This window comes from Pithys albifrons, chromosome 1, assembly GCF_047495875.1.
Source record: "Pithys albifrons albifrons isolate INPA30051 chromosome 1, PitAlb_v1, whole genome shotgun sequence".
Classification (NCBI taxonomy): Eukaryota; Metazoa; Chordata; class Aves; order Passeriformes; family Thamnophilidae; genus Pithys; species Pithys albifrons.
In genome coordinates, this window is record NC_092458.1 from 25,292,606 (window position 1) to 25,317,480 (window position 24,875).

General features: G+C 38.1%; 1 protein-coding gene across 3 annotated transcripts in view; it reads right to left on the reverse strand.

The window, feature by feature from the left end:
* The window catches only part of GABRB3 (gamma-aminobutyric acid type A receptor subunit beta3), a 211,302-nt gene that overhangs the window by 32,052 nt on the left and 154,375 nt on the right, over nucleotides 1-24,875 (reverse strand). For all 3 annotated transcript variants that reach the window (XM_071547731.1, XM_071547743.1, XM_071547736.1), the window contains one exon: nucleotides 5,268-5,488. In XM_071547731.1, the coding sequence (XP_071403832.1) occupies nucleotides 5,268-5,488 (221 nt within the window). The remainder of the gene's footprint in view (nucleotides 1-5,267; nucleotides 5,489-24,875) is intronic.

The following is a 24,875-nucleotide window of genomic DNA, read 5'->3' on the forward strand; positions in this document are numbered from 1 at the left end:
CCTCTTGTATATCAGGAGTGTCAACTATACACATGTACAACCAGAACAGCTGATTATTAGCTTTGAACAGCACCAGCACTTCATTTTTAAATTAATGGATTTATGCATTTGTGCTAACTTTTAGATGGATATAACCATATGCTTATAATTAGTCTACAGCTTATTTCAGTGTTTTTCCGAATCACAGCCTTCCTCAAGAGTATGTACATTATTATGCATCATTGCCTTTATAATGGCTTTATATAACTTTCACATTTAAATTATCTTCTAAGCCTAACTAGATCCATTCCTCACTGATTCTTTTCTGATATAAACAAGACATGGACCTTGCTCACAGTTTGTTCCTAAACAAATAATATTTTTATGATAATTTATGTGAATAATACATGAGGGGAAAATGCCTTGAATGTACCTCTAAAAGCTGGAACCTTCAATATTAAGATTTTGTTCATGTGTTTTCTCTGGAGGTTCTTCCTTCTGTCCCTTAACCTTCTCAAATTACAGTCTTCTAACCTGGCAAACTACTTTAAAATTCTGTGGCAGTATGTCAAGGCAAGAAAAGTAGTTAGGTACCTTTCTCCACCTCTTTCACACTAAACCATACCCCTACTCCCTCATGTTGTTATTTATTATCATTGTTTTATCCAATCTCAAAGAAAAGGAAGCCTATAGATCATTTTAGATAAATAACCACATAATATCTAAACAAAGGGATTAAGACCATTAGAACTGTCTTAAAGGACAACAGAGTCCATCCTTCTCTAACTGAGAAGGTGTTTTTTCAAAAAAATACAATTTCTTTGGACAGAGACAATTTTATGAGCACAAAGGCAATGGATAAGCTAGGAGAGGAAAAAGCTCAACGATCTGTTCTCAGCATGTCTTCTCACTTGCGTTCCTACCAGCAGCCAGTAAGAAAGGCACACAGCTGAACTTTGTCCTTGCCAGCCTTACCTATGGAACGATCCTGTCTCTGTCACTGTTGATCTCTCTCACTGCTCTCTGAATACCCTTATATTAGTCCCACAGAATTGTAAGTATTGTATCACAAGTGGATACCCAGGCCAACCTTCCGCCGGCTGCCATCTGAGAGTGGCTCTGATTCCTCTTAACACACATCCCTGTGGGCTGGAGCAGTTTACAAAAAGTAGTTCCTTGGTTGCTCTGCAATGTAGGGGGATGCCTTCTCTTCAACCAACACTTGCAAATGCCCCTCTGGAAACTCAGGCAAGGTGCTAGACACAGGGCTGTTAACTATGGAGATGATCAATCATCTGGGGTTTTCAGCCTGGAGAAAAGGCGGCTCTGGAGAGACCTTTAGCAGTCTTCCAGCATCCAAAGAGGGGCTTACAAGAGAGCTGGTGAGGGACTTTGTGCGCAGGCATGTAGTAATAGGACAAGGAGAAATGGCTTCAAGCTGAAAGCGGGCAAGTTTGGTTGGCTATTAGGAAGAAATTCTTCCCTATGAAGGTGGTGAGGCACTGGAACAAGTTGCCCAGAGAAGCTTTGTATGCCCCTTTCCTGGAAGTGTTGAAGGCCAGGTTGGATGGGGCTTTGAGCAACTTTGGTCTAGTCGAAGGTGTGCTTGCTCATGACTGGAGGATTGGAATGAGATGATCTTAAAGGTCCTTTCCAACTCAAAGCCTTCTATGATTCCATTAATGTCTCCTCCATATGATGACTACTAACAACCCTAGCAAAGCATATAGAACTAGGACTAGCACAGGGTCTTAGAGGAGAAAACTTATTCTTAAATCTGTGATTATTGATAAACAAGGTTTTCGCAATAATCAGCTTTACAAAGCCATATTGATGGTACAATGACAGGATATTGCTCCTGACCCAGCTGATAACCGTGTTCAAACTAAAATAAGCAAGCACACTTGGGAATTGTTGATATGAGGGCTCTCTCCCATGCTTTTGTACATTTGCCTACGCTGACCTAGGTTTCATTTGGGATCTTGCAGCAGAATTCATATGAGCTAAGTTGATACAAGATGGAGTGTGGCACCAGAATCTTAACTATTGTGGTGTATAACTAGCTTTAAATGCCAGCCATACAAAACATATGCACTTATGAACTATTAATTTGAAAAAAATATTAAAAAAATACAGCTGGCAAACTTATATTCAACTTATTAATTGCATCATGACTTTTTAAGGAACGCATTTTTATTTTGATTTGTTCACATACTGTAGTGGTTTTGTGTCACAAGTTCCTGTACCAGAAACTGCACATTCTTGCTCAAGTAACTTTTTACACTACAGAAAAATGTGTGATTTTAATGTAACAAATATCCACGAGAAAAGAAGATACAGCTAGAAATAGATAGAAACAGATTTATCTCATTTACTCAAAGTAGAGTTGAGTACTCAGAGGTCCCTCCTGAATGAACATTCAACCAACCAAATTTAACATGCACAAATGCACACCAAAAGCACCTGTTAATTGCTCAGGCTTGTGTGCGCTCCCAAGAAGAGTAAGTTAATTTTGTAAGGGATGGGACGATGCCAGACACAAAAAGACAAGATTTCAAGAACTCATCATCACAGCAGTGACAGAGAAACAATTACAAGACAGACAAAGATGAAGTAGTACACAGACACATACATTCTGAAAGCAATGACACAAAGGACATATTTTTAATTGTTTACAATTTCCTACTCTGATTTTCTTTCCTCTGGATATAAATTCTTTTATCCTTCTCTGGTACTTTATTTCCTGGCTGATTGCCTTTGATCATATTGCTGTGATTTGATCATATCACCTCACCTGTGATAGGCTGAGAGTTGCTGAACACACAAGTGACAGAAGAATATTTTATGTCCCCAAAAAGTGTACAGTATAAATCAGTTTAAGCAATATAAACACTTCTTATGTGAGTAGGTCAAAATCCTGATAGCTGACTTGATCCTGTTTTTAACTTGATACAGAAATACATTCATTCACAAAAGAAGTACATTGCCTTGTCTGACCAATCACACCTAATCTTTTCACCATGAAAACATTCATCATGTTTTATATACGACTGATAATTATGTGAGTCCTTTCAAATAAAATACATATATTGCTCCAGACCATTTATTTGTAACATCTAGCATTGTACTGACCAAGAACAAGAGGTTTATAGATGTCAAACACACAAGCAGTCGGACTATACTTTTGATCCCTAGACTATTCTTTTTTGGTCTATTATGAAAAACGATCTGTTCAATCACCACTTGTCCTTTATATTGCTCTGAAGAAGGCAGAACAAATGCAATGTGTTGCCCAAAGAAAAAGATTCCCCAGAAATGAGATGAACTTCAAAAAGCTACTGTCCCACTCCCCCGTTATCACAGACTACTGCTGCAGTAGCAAACTGCTTTCCCTGAAGTAGAGAGGAACCTTGGATGACTGAAGGTCAAGTCTTTAAAAACTATGATAAATTCTACATTGTTCAGAGGAGAACTCAGAGCCAGTGAGGCCTTGGGATTACTTTCAATTACATATGTATGGAGGAACTGCTTCGCTCTGTGGATGTTCTGTAATTGGTTGCAACCCTCCAAAATTTCTCCTATTATTCTGAGTGACCCTTTGCTTTATGGCACATAAAACTCCAAGTTCTGGCCTCAGCACACATTGCCTCTGGACTGCAGCTTGAGCCCAATGCCATTGTGATGCTTTGAAGCCACAACAGAGGAAGACAGGGTACCAGTAGAGCAACACAAAGCACAGGTGTTTTAATCAGTGGAGCTAAGGCTTGGGTATTTTCTTCCTTTTGATCACAATGTCCGGTATTTTGCCAAGATATGAGACAGTCATTTTTCACTATGTAACTCAGCTGCTTCACACCATGGATATCTGCCCCTGGATATTACATGTTTTTAGAAAAAAGCTATGGAAAGAAGTGTGTCACACATGAGCCACTGGTGAAATCCCTGCTAAGCAAATACTATTATGCGAAATGCAATCTGCCTGTGGACACTTACATTCTGCAGAAGAGGAAAGTAACTTATTCAAATACACCATTCTGTAACAGATCAACCTCATCTAAATGACTCCAAATGTTTTTAGAGTGTGACAGAAAGACTTACATGCGTTATTAGGATCACAAGAGTTCCAATCTCCAATACTTTTTTTATTACTTTGCTTGTGGGGAAGTTTCTTGACATAAAGAAAGCAAACACATCTTGTATCTTTTTTTAAAATTTAACCACTTGTTTAAAGATTCTTAAACCTGTAGTGTTCCATACCTGGTCAATATCATGCAAGATGAAAGCCTCCTTTTGCTAAAACCAGTTAATTACAGAGACAGCATTCTAAACTTCTTTAAAGTTTCATAATAGGCTGAGTCTATTTCTCTTTTGTCTAGAAAGAGTCATCTAATTCTACCCCATATGCAACACTTAATAGGAGTTGAAGAAGTGAGAGACTAAGACACAAATCGGGTAAAAATAATCCATCTGCACCACTTTTCAGAGCTCATTCATTTTTATACTAGGGACTCTATCCTGCATTATTTATGTTTACCGATCTAGAGTATTATCTCAGCTTAAATGTACAAAAACATCCAATGATGAAAATGGAGATTTCATTGGCAAAGACTTGTTTTGCTGGTTTAAACTGCTGGAGCAAATGGAGTAAGGTGTCCAAAGAAAGTGATGTTTTGATACTACTGAGTCTTTCATTGAGATTTTTGCTGGTGTAACATTTGATATTCCTAACCATAAAAACTAACACAGAAAAGAAAGAAAACACAGATCAAGACTAAAATAGGTAGAAAATGGAGAATGTAAGGTTACACTGTGCCTCTGGTTTGAAATATAGTACATTGCAGTGATGATTCCTGTGTGAAGGAATTACAAGAGGTACCCATTATCATGGTCTTAGCTGTGGCTGCTCCACTCAACCAGGGCTACTTGTGGCTTTGTTTTATTGACTACAGACACATTAAGAGACAACATAAGCACCCACATTCAATCTCATTGCCTGTATTTTGGACAAAATTTTCAGGTTTACAATTAATATGTGCCTTTCTGCTTCCTATAGCCAGTGGGTTTTCCATATATGGTAACTCTACAGAAACAGATAAAACCTGACTGAAGGCGCTTCTGGCAAAATTAAGAAACATCGAGTGTGTCATTTGTTTTCTACGGGCATCTTTCAGAGTTAAAGGGAAGGTTACATAATACACTAACCAATGTTTGTAATAACCTTGTGCCAGGAAGCAAACATCAACAATACATAACAGCAGTGATGAAATCTTCATCACAGAAGCACAGACCTGAGGCCGTAAAGCACCGTTCCATCTGGGTGAAGGCGAATCATTCGATTCTTCACAGTAACACCATGCACAAATGATTTCTTGTCATTTAAGAAGTAAGTGTCAGGCACCCAAAGCTGATCTGCCACCCGGTTGTCAAGTGTGAGGTTGAGAGGGATGCCAGCATAAGCCAGCCTCTTATCTCTCCAGTACTGCTGAAAATACATCGTCAAAGTGTAATCCTGGTGAAGAAAAAAAAAAAGCACAACAGTCAGCCACACTTTGTGTAAGTAGGAGAATAATTACTTTCCTGTCAATAATTTATTTTGCTGTTGATTTGATTTAAATGTAATATTTTTAAATGCTTAATAAAAATAAGTATTCACATCACTCAGTAAATTGTTCATATAATTCAAGTATCACTGTAGACTAAGGGAGCATTTCAACTCTTAAGAAATTCAGCTAGTATCCAGTATCTTTTGTCCTGCTCCTCCTTTTTTCTCATGTAGTTCCCCTGACAACTACCCAAAATTATCATGTTTGTGGAATGATAAATGACATAATAGGTAAATACTGCCATCTTCCCCATTTTTAAAAATGATAGATGAATGGAAAAATATTAGAAGCATTTTGAAGCAATATGCAAATTTCTGTCTGAAATATAAGCTGTGAATATGTTGATGATACATGTGCCTTTGTATGAGACTGCACCTTGCAGTTACACAAATAGTTTCTCATCAACAGGCTGCATTGGTACTTAGAAGAATAGTAAACTGTAGCAAAGTCCCACTATTGGCAATCTTTGGTTTTCATAATTTTGTCCATGTTAAGGTTTATGGTTTCTGCTATGAGCTGTGATCACTAATATAAAAGCCTAAACAAGGATACAGAAGGCTAAAACATTAATTTTAAAATTCTTTATTTCATTTCAGAATTTGCTAAACTGACTTCTCCATGTCATAAAAATGCTATATTGAAACACTTTGAAAGCATAAAACATTAAAAAAATAAATGTCTGGGAACATCTTAAAGTTATGCGCCAGCAAAACTGAAAAACTAATCACATGAAAAAAATGAGACTGTAACCACAGGCCATTAAAATACTGATTTTAAAATTACGGAAGTGCTCTAGAACAATAAAACTATTCATAAAGTTCTTCACAAAACACTGAGAAATTTATGTGCTCTTCAAACATATTTAAATATTTAGCAGCAGGTGTGCAAGCCACAGGATACCTGCATTTGCATCTGGTTCTGCAAGCTGGTGATGCAAAACCCCTCAGGCTTGTTTGTTTGGGAAAAGGATGTTCAAGCTTTCTAAGCATGGCTTTTGGGAATGGTCCATTCTTGTAATGGGTTTCATGTGGAGACAATCCAATTTCAGGCAATGCTCCTGCCCTGCTTCCCTCAAGCCCTACAGCCTTTCCTTGAAATAATATGAAACTTGCATGCTCAGAGCCTTTGCATTTTTGATTCAGTGATTCATTCTCTTTAATGAGGGAGCTGCAATAGTTTAAAGAAATCAAATTTAATTGCTTAGAGAAATAAATCATTATAGATATCAAGGAAAAGCTGTTCCCATTTTAAGAAACTAATAGGAGACCTTTGAAAACAAAAGGGCCCCGTGATGGGAGAGAGGAACCCACGTGGAACTGCCTGGAAGGAATCTCATCCATCAAACCTCAAATCTGACATGACTGCTCAGGAGAACGTGCTCCGACCTTTTTGTCAGCAGCTTTCTTCAGTGGGATTAATGGTCCCTGCCCATCAGTGAATGAGGTGTATGCTACAGTGGGTGCATCTGCCTGCTCCAATTAGCATGTCAGGAAGACCACCTCCCTCCCCGTATTCTCTGCAGCCAATTTCCTAACACTGATGCATTAGAAAAAAATATCCTTCACCAGCTCTGTTTTGCCTTAATTATAGCTTGTTTCAATTAACATTCAAAATTTGCTATGTGCCTGGCTTCTATAATGGTTTGCACATCAATGGCAAGAAATTTGGTATTATAAAAGCTGTGGACACATGAGCAGCAGTACACCAAGAGCTCACTGTGTAAATGCACAGTGTATGCATGAAATAATGCTAAAATGAAATAAAGAGGTGGCACTGCATAGCATTGAAAGAAGTGAACTGGCCAGCACCAAAATCTAAGAGCAATTCATTTGAAAAGAAGAAAGCTTTAGGCTAGCTTCCTTGTTCCTTTCACTTGAGATAAAATATATGTTATCATATAATGAATGGAGTTATTAATTAGCTAAATAAAACATATGTAGTGATACAAGCACCAATATTGTGTCTTTTTTTTAATAATAACATTTACTATGTCAGGGAACAACTGAGAAAAAATTTTACAAATTACACATGGAAACAGCAATATCCATCAAGCATCCAGAACCTAAGTGTTTTGAATGAACATCAAACTTCCAAAAGACATCCTCTAATGTACAAACTTTGTTAGTGCTTTCTTGTCCTGGGTTGAGCTGGCAAAACGCCAGCTGTCTAAGACAGAGTGAAAAGGGTTCCTCCTCCCCCCAACCAGCTAAGGGGAAAAGAAGAGGGAGAGAGGAAAAACAACTTCCAAAGCCAGGTCTATGCTGAAACTAACTACATGTATTTATACAGAAAAGAGAAAATTAAGAGGATACTACAATATAACACACACTTACACAAGTTACATATATATAACACGAAATAACTTCCCACTCCCCAATAAACACAAATTCTACCATTTTAACTACAAATCATTCTAGAGAAGTTGGTTCTTCAGAGACAGACTTAAGCAGAGAGAAAAGCTAAGAACAAACATTTTACTTCCCTCAGATAACATGATGTTAAGCCGGTGCTCTGGGCTTGGGCCTCCCCATCCCTCCTGGGACAGCAGAGTGTCTTGCTGACACCACAGCTGTGAAGCAACTCAAACAAGCCACACCCACACACCGGCTCTTACCCCTTTTGAGATGATGCAATATGGTATGGAATACAATATTATTGGCTAGAAGAAGTCAGCTGTTAGCTAGCTCAGCCCAGCTCAAGCCAGCTGACAATTCCCAGGCCTAGCTGAACTTTAAAACCTAAATTTAGGCCCACCTGGCTAAACCCATAACATTTCTCTATTAACCTTCACTTCTTTTAGCATCCTAATTTTAAATTAAAATTAAAAACATCCCTCTATCTATATATCTGTTTATGTATATGACTATATTTGCATGTACTGAAAGCAAAGACACCCTAAAAAGATTTTTTAAACAAAGAGTAACCGCACCCTCTGCACTTTGAATAACACACATGACAGAAATAGAGAACCCAAGAAAGCATGTGTGTTACCACACACCTTAAGGGATCACTGTACATTTGGGCTCTGCCAGCCTCACCTGCTCTGAAGATGATGACAAAAGAAAATACTATGGACCATGCTTGGCTACCATCACACTTTTTCTAATCACCTCAAAGCAAAAAGCAGCAGCAAACTCATATTAGAACTGCACTGAAACTGCTTGGCTGTGTAAGGAGCAATAAATGAGCAGGAAAGGCCAGTTCCTTAGGGTGGCTCTACCCAAATCACTACCTGCAGAAACTAAGCTTATTAAAACGTGTAAGGATGTCAGCTCTTACTATTTGATTAGCTAATTTTCAAGGCTTTGCACCCACAAAGGAAGTGTTTCCCTTGTCTAGAGGAAAATGCAAAACCAGTTTGACTGTGGACTGGAAAAAAATGTAATGTACTAGATCTTTGCTAAGTAAAACAAGAAAATGAACCTTTACCACTCAGTAAGTAGTCTACAAAGTTTATTAAGGGCCACTTCCTTCCAGTGGACCTTATGATGAGTAGCTCTGATATAGAAGTCAAGAGGGCAGATATCTATGGGTAGAAGAGATTAATCCTACTACAGCTACTGCATTAGTGTGCTATTATATGTCAACAACAACACAGAGCTGCCAAATTTAGGAAATTCTAACTACTTCAAGGAGCAGTGGTCAATTTTCTCAGCAGCAAAGACTTCTATAAAACATATGTTATTTCCCCAAAGGAAAAATCAGTCAAAGCCCTGAAAGGCTATAGAGGTATGCTGGGGGCACCATTTATAGGGGTCCCCTTATCCTGAGTAGGGGGGCAGCGTGAATGATGGTCCAAAGAGCTCAGGCACAGCAGGCATCAGAAGGCTTTGATCAGAAGTCTTACAAGACTTTATTCAAGATAGTTTCACAAACAGTTCATAATATTAGTAGTTCATAGCAGTAGAAGTAGTCCTAGTAGAAGATGTAATTCATGGCAGTAGATCTAGTCCTAATAGAAGATCTATTCTCAGTAACATCCACACGTGTTATATCCTCTCACATCCAACATGTCATGACATTATTGGCTAGCCCATTCACCTCACATACACCAAAGCATCTCACTGGCTACAAGACACCACACACACCACAGGTAGCTCTCTTTAAGGGAGAACTCTAAACTGCTTTCCTTAAGGGATGAACTCACTGTCACCCCTACAAAAGGCAACAAATATGGTGCTGCTGAAGCACAGGAGAAAAGCCCTCAAAATGTGAAAAGCTGGACTACACAGACAACATGATCTTTCTGTTGTATATTCAAAGACCTTGGAACATCCTATGAGGATAAAGAACAGTTATGAGCATTCTGGAATTTCTAGCATGACAACAATGTACAGAAAGGAACACAAAAAGATGTGATTGTGTTTTTTTCCACCTAGTCTTCCCTGTGGAAAGGGAGTGGAAAACAGAAAGAAAAAAACCTTAAATAATAAATAATCCTTTGGAAGACATTTAGATACAAGGATAAAGAGGATGATATCAGAGCTGATATAATACATCATATGTATTGTTTGTGATTTTAAAACTTCTTAAGCACGAATTATAGAGATTGACAAATATTCCATGTGCTAACCATGTTTAAAGAAATTTTTAAGCATCTTCTCTATATTATTAGTCTCTCCACAGACTGAACTTACCATGTAGGAAGCACAATTAAGCCGCTCCTAGCTAATGTACAGTACCTAATGCACTGATTATAAGACTAATGAATGAGAAATGGTAATATATTGTTCTGTTACAGGGGTTTTTAGCTTTCTCTCCTGTATTCAATAACAGGGAAAGAAAAAAACTTAAAATATAGTTTGCTCATCAAAATAAAATTAACATAATTATATCAGCAATAATGCTCTAAAACTGATTATCAGTTTACAGTCTTACTGTTTTATGTATCAAGGATGCTACAAGTTTTCCATTAGCTGTAGAAATATTGTGTTTCTTCAAAATTACTGCCAGATAAACACTGCGATTAATAATTATGATGGAATACTGCTAATATGGCAGTTAAGCAAAAGAAGCCATTAATGTAAAATGAATAAATATATTGAAAATTACTGGAAATACTGAAAAAAAATATGCAAAAAAGAAGTGTTTCACTGCTTGGGAAGACAACCTTGTATCTACTTGAAATGCAGATGTAAATTCACATCCTTTGTTTTTCTTGACCAACAGACAAATGTGATTATTACCATCAGCTTTTGGATTACTTATTTTTGATAAGTTAATAAAGTAAATACTCATTCAGTGAATAAAAGATATATTTACAATCCATGCCCCAGTCTCTGTCTAATTTCAAAGTTCCTTCCCTCACCTTCCATATAATTTCGAAAATTAGATATGGTTGCTGTAGTATAAGGAGCTATTTCTGCAGCATTGATGATTTATATTCTTCTCAATAAGCCCAAAGTGAATTTCAAAGCCAAACTCATGAAACCTATGCTTTGACAAAGCACCAGTAAATCTGTCCCCCAACCATACTTGTAAGAGACATGAGAAAGAGATTCATGCACACATTAGTTCACATAGCTAAATATGAATTTAATAAAGATGTATTCAGAAAGGATAACCTCAGAAAGTCAGAATTTACCAGCAATGCTATTCACCTTACGTGAGATGATCACATAAACATTCTTCTTTGCACTCAAAAATCTTTAATAGCTTTGGCAACTTTCAGAATTAAAAAAAAATTCATTAAAGAAAAAATTTTGAATTGCAGAATCATTAATGTTGGAAAAGATCTCCAAGATTATCGCATCCAACCATTAACTTAACAACACCACGTTCAGCATCAAACCTTAATCCCAGGTGACACGTCTACATGCCTTTTGAACACTTCTGGAGATGGTGATTCCACCACTTCCCTGGGCAACCTGTTCCAATGCCTGAAACCTGTATTTTTATATTAGATTTTACTTGTTGACATTTTGATTTGCCCAGTGTCTAAACCACACAATACTTATTTAATTGTCAGCAAGTGGAGAAAATCATCAAAGTCTTGCTCTGCAAAATCTTTTACAAGGAAACTGTCTGATGTGAAACTCGCTGGTGTCAGATGTAGTTCCTGAGCAGCCTGAGTGAGAGACTTGAGCACATAGATGCACACACATCCACTCTATTGCACCAAAGCACCTTCCTCTAATGCTTCTTGGTCTGCTTGCTGCTATAGTAATGATTTATGTCACCTATAAGACCCTGACTTGGGCTTCTTTCTGCCACCATGCAAAACCCCTACAATATTGACAGGTTGAAAACATGGTACATAACATAGCATGTGGCAGTAATATTCTTATGAAAAAGCTAAAGCAGCTCAATCACACTGATTTCAGTGTGACCCTCCATATATCCATGCTCTCTTGGTATCCTTTGTACCAAATTATCATTATTTATTTCCTCTACTACTGAAACACAAAAGGATGGTGCTATAAATATATCTAAGGAAATATTTCACCTCCAAGAACCCACTTGATTCTACAGAACAGTTTTCCAAATAAATCTATGATTGCATGGGTCTTTCCTGCCCTCTCATACCCTTTGGCACAGGAGTTTCCGCCTCCACTGAAACCACAGTGCCTTCTACAAAAAGCCTGTTCCCCACATTGCATATCTGGGTGCTCCAAGGAGGGTTGCCATACCAACCAATGCTTGGTTTTCTGCAGGCAAAGGGAGCACAGTTGACATAGCAACCAGCCAAAGCAGCTTTTCCCCAGGTTTTTGGGGACAGTTGGTGGTCACTGCCACAGAAACAAAGCTTGTCAGCATGAATGAAGGGAGCAACCAAGCACCCTCAGTTGGTACTGCCCCATGGCACTCTCCTGCCACAGCCAATGGACCTTTCTTTTCGATATCTGGGTATGGGCTTTTCTCTCTCCGTTCCTCTGCCCATCACAAACTGATGAGGATGTCTTCCTGCTCTTAGGGTGTTCTTTCATCTGAACATCAGAGGACACCATATGACAAAGAAGCAATTGCTTGGGCCAAGCTTTGGAAGGTGAACACAGAAAAACAAGTTTCTGCAAATATGTTCAGGGACATAAAACAATAAGAAGATAGTCTGGACTATTTAATCCCTGACAGACGGGATCACCTTCTCTGATTCAGAGTATCACAGGTATTACAATATCATGGCTTCTCAGTAACCAGGAATTTTTATTCCCAAAGACTGATCAAAGGAAAAATAATGTATGCCTTTATGCTTCACAGGTATGATACTCTCTGATCTGGTAGCAGAAAGCTACCAAGAAGAAATATGGTCTTCCACTACATCCCTGACGATCTGTCCAAAGATTTTGTGGCAAATTATAATCAAAATCCATTTGTTGATGGACAGACAGAACATAAAATTCAGCATTCAGTAGGTCCCTCCTAAAAGAAAGGAATAGAAATGTCAAATGTATAGATGCTATACTTGAAAACTCTAGAAGAGATCAAGTAAGAAAAAACACCATTAATATCCTTTAAAAAAAGACATACAAAACAAAAATAATGCTAGGCTCAGTGTTACACTGAACTTGTTTCATGAAGCACAGATTTATTTATTTTAGGGCTGACAGGTCCTCAAGAAAATAGGTACATTTACTTGCACTAATTGAAATCCTACTAACAACATATAGGGAAGGAAAAAATCAACCTCTATCAGCTGTCAGCTGGTTCCCACGATCAAGGCAGCTGACCTTAGAGAGATGGGAACTGACAACTAATGGATTGTGCCTCCTACACAGTAGCAGAATGTGACACCAGTGAGTTGGAGAAATGAGCTATTGCCCTAAAATCTTAAAGCTGTAGGATTATATTTTTCAGCTTAGAGACATGAAAAAGGTTAAAAATTTGGGATCTATGAGATACCAATCTTAGAGAATTAAGGTCTTCTCACACTACTTTGCTCTTGCCATAAACGTTTAATCTCATATCTCTTTTTTTGCAATTCTTGAATGATTGGTAAAAATCTGGAAGCGAAAAAACACCTCTAAGAAAGCCCTATAAGTTGATATTATTTGTCATATTTGTTCATGTCTTCCTACTTCTTAGACTTTTGAATGCATGACTCTTCTAGTGCCTGCAAGGTGTTCCAGGAAAGCCTTCAAAGCTGGGCATACAGAGATGTGTTTTAAATACTGTGACCATAAACATATAGCTTCATGCCCCTCTTATTTGCTGTGATTAAACATGAAAATCACTCAAAATATTTTTCAATAAACCTGTATTTCAGGTTGAAATGTCTACAGTCTTTTTTTCACCACAGAACTGTAAAAAGACCTTTCCAAAGGCACTCCAGAACTTGTAGATAATTTTTAATCACTCCAGAGTCTAAAAATAAAACAAAATATATTTAGGAACAGAGAGCTGAAGGAAACACACACTTGAATGAAAATAAGTTATCTGTTCAGATCTACACTTTCTGGTTAAAAAAAGGGAATATTTACTCCACTGTGGGAAGAACTTCTTAAATTTTCTCATCTCCAAACCTATCCATTTGCTGACTCTGGGAGACAACCAATCTCAGTGGCACTGGAGCAGCAAGGCCAATACCCAAAGTTCTACTTGCTGTCTTTGATTATCTGAAACACCAGCTATACTTACAGGAAAACCCATTCAAGACAGATAAAATGAACAAAATGGCCTTTGAGAAAGAGAGCAAGAACACATTGGCCATCAAATGCTTTAGAAATGTGTAACTTGAAACATAATCCAAGTATTTTTCAGTATCATGGCCTGCATCATTTGGGTGTGACAGGCCTGAAGGGCATCTCCACACCTCAGGGACACTGATGGATCCCAGGTCTCCCCCCACCCTGCCCAGGACTCCATGTCAGCCCCCCAGGTGCACCATCCCCTGCCCCACTGATGCTGCAGGATGGCTGGTCTGCAGTTTCCCGCAGCCCCACACTACCCAGCTTTAGGCTCTACCAATCTGAGCCCACCCATGGGCCCATGACTCATTCCCATCGCCAGGGAGGTGCCCAATATCCAGGGCCAGGGCTGTCCTGGTGCCCCCAGCTGCCCTGCTCTGGGTGGGGGTGGGATGGGCCCTGTCTGCCAGCTGCTCTCCATGGGGATCCCCCACCACTACAGACACCATGACAGCATGCTCACAGCAACTGTGGCTCCTCGCATGTAAAAAAGCAGTTAATTTGTGCCAGGATTTTATTGGTTTATTTTAGAGTAAGGAAATAAACGAGAAGAGATTTCTCCCCATTAGCTGAGGGTTGCAACAGTGATGTATGAACTGCCCTCTGCTGCCTTTTCCTTTTCCTCCAGACGCGGCACTTATGCTGCCAGCTTCCCTTACATCTTCCTTTCACTCCATCAGCAATGCTAAATCCAACTTTACATCTTGCAGTAACCAAACAGGGACATGCTAAGTCAAAAGGAAAACAATACATTCACTAAAAACTCATTACTCTGGGTAGGATAAACCCATCCTGTGACACGGCAACGCTCATAAAACTCAGTAAAGCACAAACTAAATAAATGGGCAAAAAAGCTAAATGCTGTATCCAAGAGGAAATATTACATGCATATGTGATACTCAACTCCCACACAAACTTCTTGCTGTAGAGATGTGCAGAAAAAGTGGAAGAGGGCATGTCCTTCTGACAGTGCCCTTTAAAAAAATCAGGTTGTGAGTGACTTTAAAAGGAAATGGAGTGTCTCCTGTTTTGCATGTGATTTGAACACCCTGCAAAGATCTGCTCATAGCTTTTGGAAAGAAATCAAAATGTGTAAGTGCACAAAGCAAAACCAGGAGGGTTTCAAACTGCAATGCTGCCTAATTCCTGACACCACAAACTGGACAGTGTCAACAAGTGGGCAAAACTGAACCTGTAGTGGACAGTGTGTTGGTTACTTTACCCTACATGTAAACCTCATGAAATTCAACAAGATCAAGTGTAACATCTTGTACCTGGGTCAGGGCAATCCCAAACACAAAACCAGGCTGGATGGAGAATGGATTGATCAGCCCTGAGGAGAAGGACTTGAGGATGCTGGTGGATGAGAAGCTGGCCGTGACCAAGCAACATGAGTTCTCAGCAAAATTACTCATAAACACCTGTGCTAGGTGGATACACTGATTTCAAAGGCACTCCTCAAATTCAGAAGTAAAAGCAGAGACAAGCTATTTAAAGAACTGGAGTTGTCTTTACCACAGACACAGCCTATAAGCAGTGCTCAATTATTTACTTAATTCATCTACTATTGTCATGTATCTCAGAAAGTGCATTTAAGAAGCAAGAAGTCCTCTTTTCCCCACGAGGCCCTTGGGTGGAGAAAATGTGCCTGAGTAAATCAGCACAAGCAAGGTACATTGTGTGTCATTGCTTTCAGATAGAGATTAGTATTCTGCAGAGCACCTCAGGATAATCAGATAACCTCCTCAAATATGAAATTATATCCTTGTTCATCTGTCTACCTCTGCTCTTGCTCTGGCAGTGCTTTTTCACACTGCCTTCAGACAATGGTGTAAGGGTTTGGATTCACCACAAACTGGATAAACTTTGTACGAAGTCTGTAGAGCAAAAATGGCATCCAGGTAAAACTGCTGTAAGTAAAACACAGGAAGGTCACCAAAGAGGGAGACTGAATTAAAGACTATAGGAAAGCTCAGAGGTGCAGAAGAATATCTGGCTTGGAGATGAATCACAGAGGAGTGAAATTTAAAAAATCTTTATATCCTTGAGAAAAAAAATGTAAGACAGAAACTCATAGGATTCCTTTAGGACACAAGTTAAGCTCATTCTGCACCCAAAAATACAATTTAAAGATAGCACAGAAAAATAAGCAACCAGATTAAATGCATACATGCTACCATTGAAATGCTGCAAATTTTTTAATTTGGTTAAGGAACCCTAGATAAAGGAACATAGCTTTATGTGAAAGTATTGACCTAACAGGAGCATCAGAGACCTGATTGAAGGAAAGCAGTCAGTGGAAACCTGTAACATAAAACAAATTACACAGGCAAGAAGAATAGATGCAGTGTATGTAAAAGAAAGCTTTGCATCAGAGAGATAACTGCACTGAATATTGCACATTACCTCTATGGATTAAGACACCAGGCCTATATAACTATTAGAAGTTGTCACTGCCTAATCAGGATAACAATAGTGTCAAGTGAGGTGCCAAGAGAGAACTTAAGAGACAGCAAGAAAACAAATTAGTAATCAGAAACTTCAATCACTCCCACATAGACTGGGTAAATGTCAGCTTGGGGTGTGATGCAGAGACTAAATGACACCACAAATGACTGATTCATGAAGGAGCTTTCGCTGAAAGCTGAAACAAGCCAAGACACACTTGACTTCGTTCTGAGCAATGTGCAAGTCATGGGTCAAAATGCTGTGACAGAACAACTGCTCAATAACCTTGATGGAATTGGGAAATTCTCTTCTAAAAACGAGAAAATTCTAAAATAACATAAAAATAGTATTTAATTTAAAAAAATAAATTGTATGAAAATGAGAATGCCTGCTTCAAAGTTGGAGAAAAGATTGTTTACAGTCATCATAATATGAACTTTTGAGTCTCAAAAATAGCTGTTGAGTTACAAACAAATAAAACCCAGAATGTTTTAATTTTTCAGTAAATAATTTTGTTAGAACTAAAAAGATGTACTTCAAAAATAAGAATTCACATCCAAAGAAGAAAAAAATAGCTAAGAAGTTGTTATGGGTTTGGCCAAGTGGTCCTAAATTTAGGTTTTAAAGTTCAGCTAGGCCTAGGATTGTCAGCTGATTTAAGCTGGGCTGAGCTAGCTAACAGCTGACTTCTTCCAGCCAATAATCTTGTATTCCATACCATACTACATCATCTCAAAGGGTGTAAAATCCAGTGTGTGGGAGTGGCTTGGTTAGTTCCATCATGGCTGCACTAAGAGGAAGACATCTAGCAGCTCCTCTACTATGCTGGGCCCTGCTTCTGTTGCCTCTGCTTGCATTTTGTTTGCCTTCAGGGAAGTAGAAATATTTTGTTGTTATACTTTCTCTTTCTTGCTGAGTGTCTTTTGGAGTGCTTATGAATTTAGAGTAATGGGTTTTGTATTAATTGGGAAGTGGGAAATTATTCCTTGTTATATATGCATAACTTGTGTAAGTGTGTGTTATATTGTAGTTCTCTCTTAGTTTTCTCTTCTCTGTATAAATACATGTAGTTAGTTTCAGCATAAAACCTGGTTTTGAAGTTTTTTTTCCCCTCTCCCTCTTCTCTTCCCTTAGCTGGTTGGGGGGAGGAAGAACCCTTTCACTCTGTCCTGGACAGTTAGCGTTTTGCCAGCTCAACCCAGGACAGAAGTTAAACATAGAAAAGGAAGACAAAACCACGTAAGCAGTAATTTGCTAAAGACTAAACACTTAAGATAAACACTTACTGTAAATCATCAAATTATCTTAAAGAAAGCCTTGCAGAAAAATGTAGATCCTGCCATGGATGTAAGACAAGAAACAAACAGAGAGCAGCAGTCAGTTTTTGCAACAGCTGGAGGTCACCTGCAGACCCAAATGGGGATTTGTGCAGGATTCCATTCTGGTCATCATCCTTACAAATGTCATAGACAGGGCATGCACACTAAGGTACCTGTATTTGCTGCATCATTTCTTCAGATAGTAAAAATGACAGGTGTGAGTGTGAGAAGGTGCAGAAGGACATCAGCATTCCAAATGCCTCAGTGATAAAACAGAAAAAGAAAATTCAATGCTGATGCAAAGTAATGCATATGGGAAGAAACAGTCCTCACTATGGACTAATTGATAGGTTCTGAGATAACTACAGCCACTCAGGACCTAATGTTGTGATATTAACCAGCATTTTTATGAACAAATTGATTCAGTATTCTCTAAAGTAAAAATAGGTCAACATTTAGATTATTTGGAAAAGAAATAGGAAGGTCAGTTTGGATGGGGCCCTGAGCAACCTGATCTAATAACTGGAACTACATGATCTTTAAAGCCCCTTTCAACTCAAACCATTCTATGACTTCTGGAAATCTTCAAGAAAAAAGGAAAGATCATTGCACTGCACCATTTTAGTCTACTTACATATTGAATACAGCATACAGTTCTAGTCCCCGTCCTCAACAGAACAGAGCATAACAAGGTACCAGGAACAGCAGCAAAGGAAATGAAAGGCACAGAATACACCCCATATAAAAGCAGACTAAACATGCAAAGACTTTTCTGCCTAGAAAAGAAACAATTAAGAAATACATTGCAGATATCTGTAGTAATGTTGTGGAGGAAGCCAATAGCTATTCACACCTCCTCACTTTGAAGAAATAGAGACCAGCAAAAGAAATGGCCAGATGTTGGGCTCTAAGCAAATCAAAGGATACTGTATTTTCATGTAAATGTGTATGGAAATGCATATTTAAACTGGATGGTTCTTATCCACTGCTTGACGCTAAAAATATGCAGATGTCCCAAGAAGTCCCTGAGCAGTTTCACAGTTTTTTGCTGGGAAAGTATCAGAGAAATACAACAACTTTGTCTCAACCATCTTTTATACTATGCTAGAGCCTTCACCATTGCCTACAGCAGGAAACTAAATACTAAGACAAATTTCTGGTCTAACTTCATAACACCCTTTTCATGTCTTTATCTTCTTGGAATGTGCTATGAAGTCAATTAGGACTCTGCAGTGTTCATGAGCTGATGTCTGGTGGTGTTTATAAGCATTGCTGTTGGGACTAGAAATTTGTCTTTTCCAGGGGAAAGAAAGTGGAATTTGTGACCTGAAACATACAATTCATTTTTTATTCAACTGCATATGAAGAGCATTTTGAAAACAAGGTTTTTGCAAATAGCATAAATATTTCAATGTAGAGTATTTTAGTGCCTGTCAAAGTTCAGAAATTATCATAGTCACTTCTTTAATGACTTTGAGTGATAGTTATGTTCACTTTAATTTGTCTAGCATCTGCTCCTGGCAAATGTAAGCAGATGTGTTTAATTATTACCTTTTGATACTTGCATAGGCATAGCATGAATAAGATCATGAAGAAAACAGATTTCTGTAAAGCAGAGGTAAAATGCCTTTGAAGGAAATTACATAGTAATGAATCAGATAGCTAAAATATCTATTTTATAGCTGGAAAGTCAGCAAATGAACACAGGCAATACATTCCAAGTAAAAACATTGTTTGAAGATGATAGATATATTTAGTCTATGTAAAACTGAAATTAGTTTGGAGCTCTAAGTCAGAACTGCGTCCTTTCCAATTTATGCTCCTAGAATCCTAGAATATTCTGAGTCAAAAGGGACACACTAGGATCACCGAAGTCCAACTCCTGATAACTGATTGGAGTAATATCCTTGATCTTACTTTCCAACTATGACACCATTCACATTTTATTTGAATGTTTTCTGCATTTTGTAAGATATTAAATTGGTTAAAACCCCAGTCAAAATGGTGCATTTACCCTTCTCAACACAACACAACAATTACATAGACTTCTAGTCTATGTCAGGAGACAGAAGTTTAACCATAAATCTCCTGTAGAAAGATTCTCCACTCGGTTATGTCTGTCTCCTCAAATTGGGACCTCTTATCCCCTAGCTCCTTGAGCAGCTTCTCCATCACCTTCATGTACATTTGTCGCCCTGGATTTTGAGTCATTTGTTGAAAACACAACTCTTGGACTTGCTGGTGTGTTCAGGGACAAACTGTTGCCACTCAGCTGGCTGTTGCCTTGCAAGCCTCCAGGCAGGCACCGCCGTTTGTTGCTGTGCAAGGGAGTAGCTGCCAGCTCGACGCCTGCATTTCTGACAGTCCACTGCCTGCCCAGTCTCTGGTGAGGCTGCTGCTATCCATGCAGCATGCTAGAGAGTCTCTGGAATCCTTGGGATTATAAAATGTATGGCAGAAAGAGGGTGTGATGGGTTTCTAGGGTGATATGACCAGGAAAAGGTGAACTTGGGGCAACTTTTGCAAGAGCAACATAATCTCAAATCCAGAAGCTGCGCTATTCACACCAAAAGCAAAGTTCATTATCACCTCTCATACATAGAGCACAAACAGTGGCAGTAAAGAAGGAAATGTTTGAGTTTAAAATATCTATTCAAACCACAGATAAATTATATTAGCAGTTTAAATTTTAAGAATGTTTGTTTCACTATTAAATCATCTGTTTTTATCCACAGTATGCAGACAAAATGACTCTGCTTATAACCAAGTATCAAACTTTCTACATGGTAGAAAACCTGTAAATAGTTCAAATCCTGCTAAGTGAGGAAGATGTATCTAAAACCATGCCAAAATAGATCAGTGGAGAAGCAAAATATGGTTATTCATCCACACTTAGTGTATGAAAGTCAAATTCTATTCTGTTCCTATTTATGCAAACAGATACTTTTTCTAGTTTACAACTGGCTATTTTTTGTGACTACTATAGTAAGTTTGTATCTTCTTTAATTAGGTGTACTTATCAGCTACTAATGGTACAGAATTACCAAATCATTAATTATACAAAACAACGACAAGTCAATCCTATCTCAAGCTCAAAAACTAAATGTATGCATGCTATAGCCTAGTTTTACATTATCTCTTTCACAAAGAATTAGTTCTTAAATGGTCAGCTTTTCTACATGGTCCAAAATCCATTAAATTAAATTAAGAGTAGAAGCTGCTGGATGCTGAGCATGCTAAAACATCTGATGCTATGGGAAAAGAGATCTTAGAAATCTAGCCATAAGGATGGAAATTGATGCATTTGAAAAACATAGTTGATTGATTATCTTTTACAACTAACTGTAACAAATGCATTTACACTAATAAAATAATTGACTTTCTTTGAATTCAGACTTCTCCCCAGAGGGGTGATTTATTCTATGCTTAAAAAAAGGCCTTCATACAAATTATTGAGGTGTGTATTATTATTATAATAGCATGACATGGTAGACATATTTCAAATGGACTCACAAAGTGGGTCCCTGATAATATAATGACTAAATACAAACATAAAGGATTTATCTTTCCTACCAGGCACACAGATTATACATGCATTTGTATGTGCAGGCTTGCAGACTACAGCTCCCTTACCTCGATTTAAAAAGGTACTGGGTTATGGTTAACATTACCATTACAAAAAATGCAATTTGTGAATCATTCACAAACCATCTGAAACACATGAAGGGTCACTGCTTGGAGTTATCGTTTCAAAACTTAACTTTCAAAACTTTACCTAAGGCTATGAATTCTAGAAGGCTAAGTTAATTAGAAATTATTTTAAAAATACCACTAGGTAATGTTGCTTTTTTTGAGAAGTATTTATTTTATATACTTTGTGTTTTCAAAATGAATTAACATTTCTTTGCAGAAATAGTCTTCAAATGTCATCAGCATTTTCCAGTTAAGACAAAGGCAAAGTGTACTGAAAACTGGAAAAGTAGCCCCTGCCTTTGATGAGGCTAGATTTTGACTGTCATGTGTTCCAGACACAGTCCAGTTACTCCTACCAAGTCAAGGGAATGAAACTATGTGAAACTGGGGAGCACAGAAGAGCAAAGTCATGTGCCCAGGAACTGAAAACAACAGCTCATCAGTTGGTAGACATCACAGATGAGGAAACGGGGCATCTTGGGTAGTTGCAAGAGCACTAGGAGCAACAGTGAAATTCATATGTGAAAGATGCTATTGTAATCCTGGCATGCAGCAGGTGATGGAAGTAGAAGTGCCACTGCAGTTATCCATTAAAATTTCTCTAAAATATGCTGAAAAGTTCTGGACACCTTTCCTCAAAAACTTCAACTGGAAAAGGTGCAGCAAAGGACTAATGAAAGCCCAAGGGAAGAGAGAACCTGTCTTCTGAGAGAAACACTTGCTTGTTTAGCTCAGTGACATGAAAAACAGAGTGTTCTGTGACTTTATTCCTGCACTACACACACTGTTTTCTTTCAAACTGAGTAACAGGAGATGGAGGGATGATGATGTGCATCTACAGCTTAGCAAAACACACTGTCAGAATGCATCTGCTTGGTTTACTTTGATCCTAGGGAAGGAAACATTCCTTGTTCAGAGGTAATCTAAAACAGTGTACAATTGACTGCCTTCAGAACCACCCAACCACAGTTCTTCATCATTTCACGTTTCACAGAAAGTCCTAAAAAACCTCCAACTTATACAAAAAACAAGCAATAGGTCTTTTTTCTTTTTCCAGTTAGGATGGAGGCTCCCAAATTACTTATGATCTTGAGCTCCTTACAAAAGCTCTTTACAAATAAATTGTTCAAATTTTTATAGACATTAATTAGACTAATCATATTTTTTTCAATTTATTAGGAAGAAAGCACTAATTATATGTAGAAGCATCAGTTGCCTAATTAATGTTGATCTGATTCATTGGTTGCTGTCATTGATTGCCACTAATGAGATAGTCAAGTTGTTTATTTTAGATGATTTATAGTGTTAAAACCAGAAAATCTGAACTAAATCTGAAGTTGTGGGACTTCTCCAAGCATACTTAAAGCTAAAACCACAAAGCTACTTATGTATAGCAATCCTATTCAGGTGTGTACTTCACACTGCATGCACACATCAGTGTACATTTGGAGAGCAAAACACATACCTCAAGAGCGGTGAAACCACCTGCATAAGGTCTACTGATACTGGAGGGATGACAGTGACAAGCTTCAACTCTGCAGCCTGTGATGCCATCAGGCTGATGGGCTGCCTCACCAAAAAGTGACATAAAGGCAAGGGAGAAAAGAGCCCACTTTGATGGTGCAGTTTGAGCACCATGAGAAGTCAGGAAATAGGAGCTGGAGACCTCCGTGCTCTTGTTATTTGCACTTTGGAGGTTTCCAGGAGTGAACTGATACCCTGCTATCAGGATCCAAGTGTGACTGATGCACAGGGAAGAGCTCATGAGATGCTGATGAAGAAAGAAGACAAAGCAGGGGTAACACTCTTCTTTGGCACCCTGACACTTGGCAAAACAGGGTGTAAGTTACATCCCAGGTATAAGCAGTTGCTGCTTTCAGACTGTTTTTACATCATCATGTGAGCACGATGTTTTATTTTAAATATGCTTATTCCTGCATTCAAGGGTTATGTTCACTTTTGACTGAAAGGAAGCATTAAAGAGAGAAAGTATTGACAAAAACCTGGAGTAGCAGTGATTCTGTGCACTTACATGTAAATACAATTACCTTTGTACTTAAAACAGGATGAAAGCACATTCACAGTTTTTGCAGATCTATGGTATATTCATGTCCAGATAAGCATTCTCTAGAATACAGTCACAGCAGAAACGGTGCACATTATAAAATATTTCTGTCATGTGATTCAGATTCTGGCAGAGCTCAAACAGACAATTTACAGATTCAGCTAATGTGAGGATATTAGAACTCTACACGTTCTGATGGAGTAGTAGTCCTGCAAAGAACATGTTCCTTTCTCCCAGTAAACAATAAAATAATGATTCATGTAGAATGCTACAATGCAAGACTAAATACAACCCAGAAATAAACATGCATGCTTCCCCTCTTTCAGGGCAAACACTGGCTTTTTCTGTTGGTTTCTGCCTGGTAGACGTTTCTTTCTCCTTCCATAAACTAAGTTTCTGCTGAGGCAAATTCTTCATTTATTGATTTTTTCTTTTTAGTATTCAACCTACAGTCATCCGCTATATGGTCTGTGACTGAAGCTTTATCCTTTTTGACATATTTTTCTTTCTGAGTATATCTGATTTCATCTGTGCTTTTAAATGGATTTCTCCTTCCATGGAAATCATATCTCTTCCTCTAAATGTATTCCCCCCACACGTGATTCTTCCACTATGTGCTTTTTATATTACCTTTGTTACAGTATTATCAGACCAGAGCAATAGATTCCTCCTTATTTCACTGTTGTGGATTTAGTATGAATTCACATAGACGTAACAGTGTAGAAACTGAAATACAACATTTTAGGGTATTGAATTCAATCTTTTCCCACAAGCCAGTACTTGTATTTATGTAAATGTGGTTTAATATTTCTTTTCCCTCTACAAGTGCAGTGAATAACAAGCAGTCATGCAATTCTGCAAGGCTCATCTCAGGAACTTTGCTGGTTGCTAGTTGCTGGCTTTTGCCTCTTTTCTGCCAATCACCTGTGTTAATCACTGTTAAATGCCATCAGTTTAAATCTCACTAACCTAAATCTCTCTAAACCACAGAGGTAGTAAATATAACGTTTTGCCTTGGAAAAAATACAGATCATTGAAGTCACCTAACACCTAACCATTTTATCAATATGCTGAGGTTTTTACATATGACCTGAGCCTATCCAGACTTAGGTTTACCAGGCACATAATTTCAACAGACAGAAGG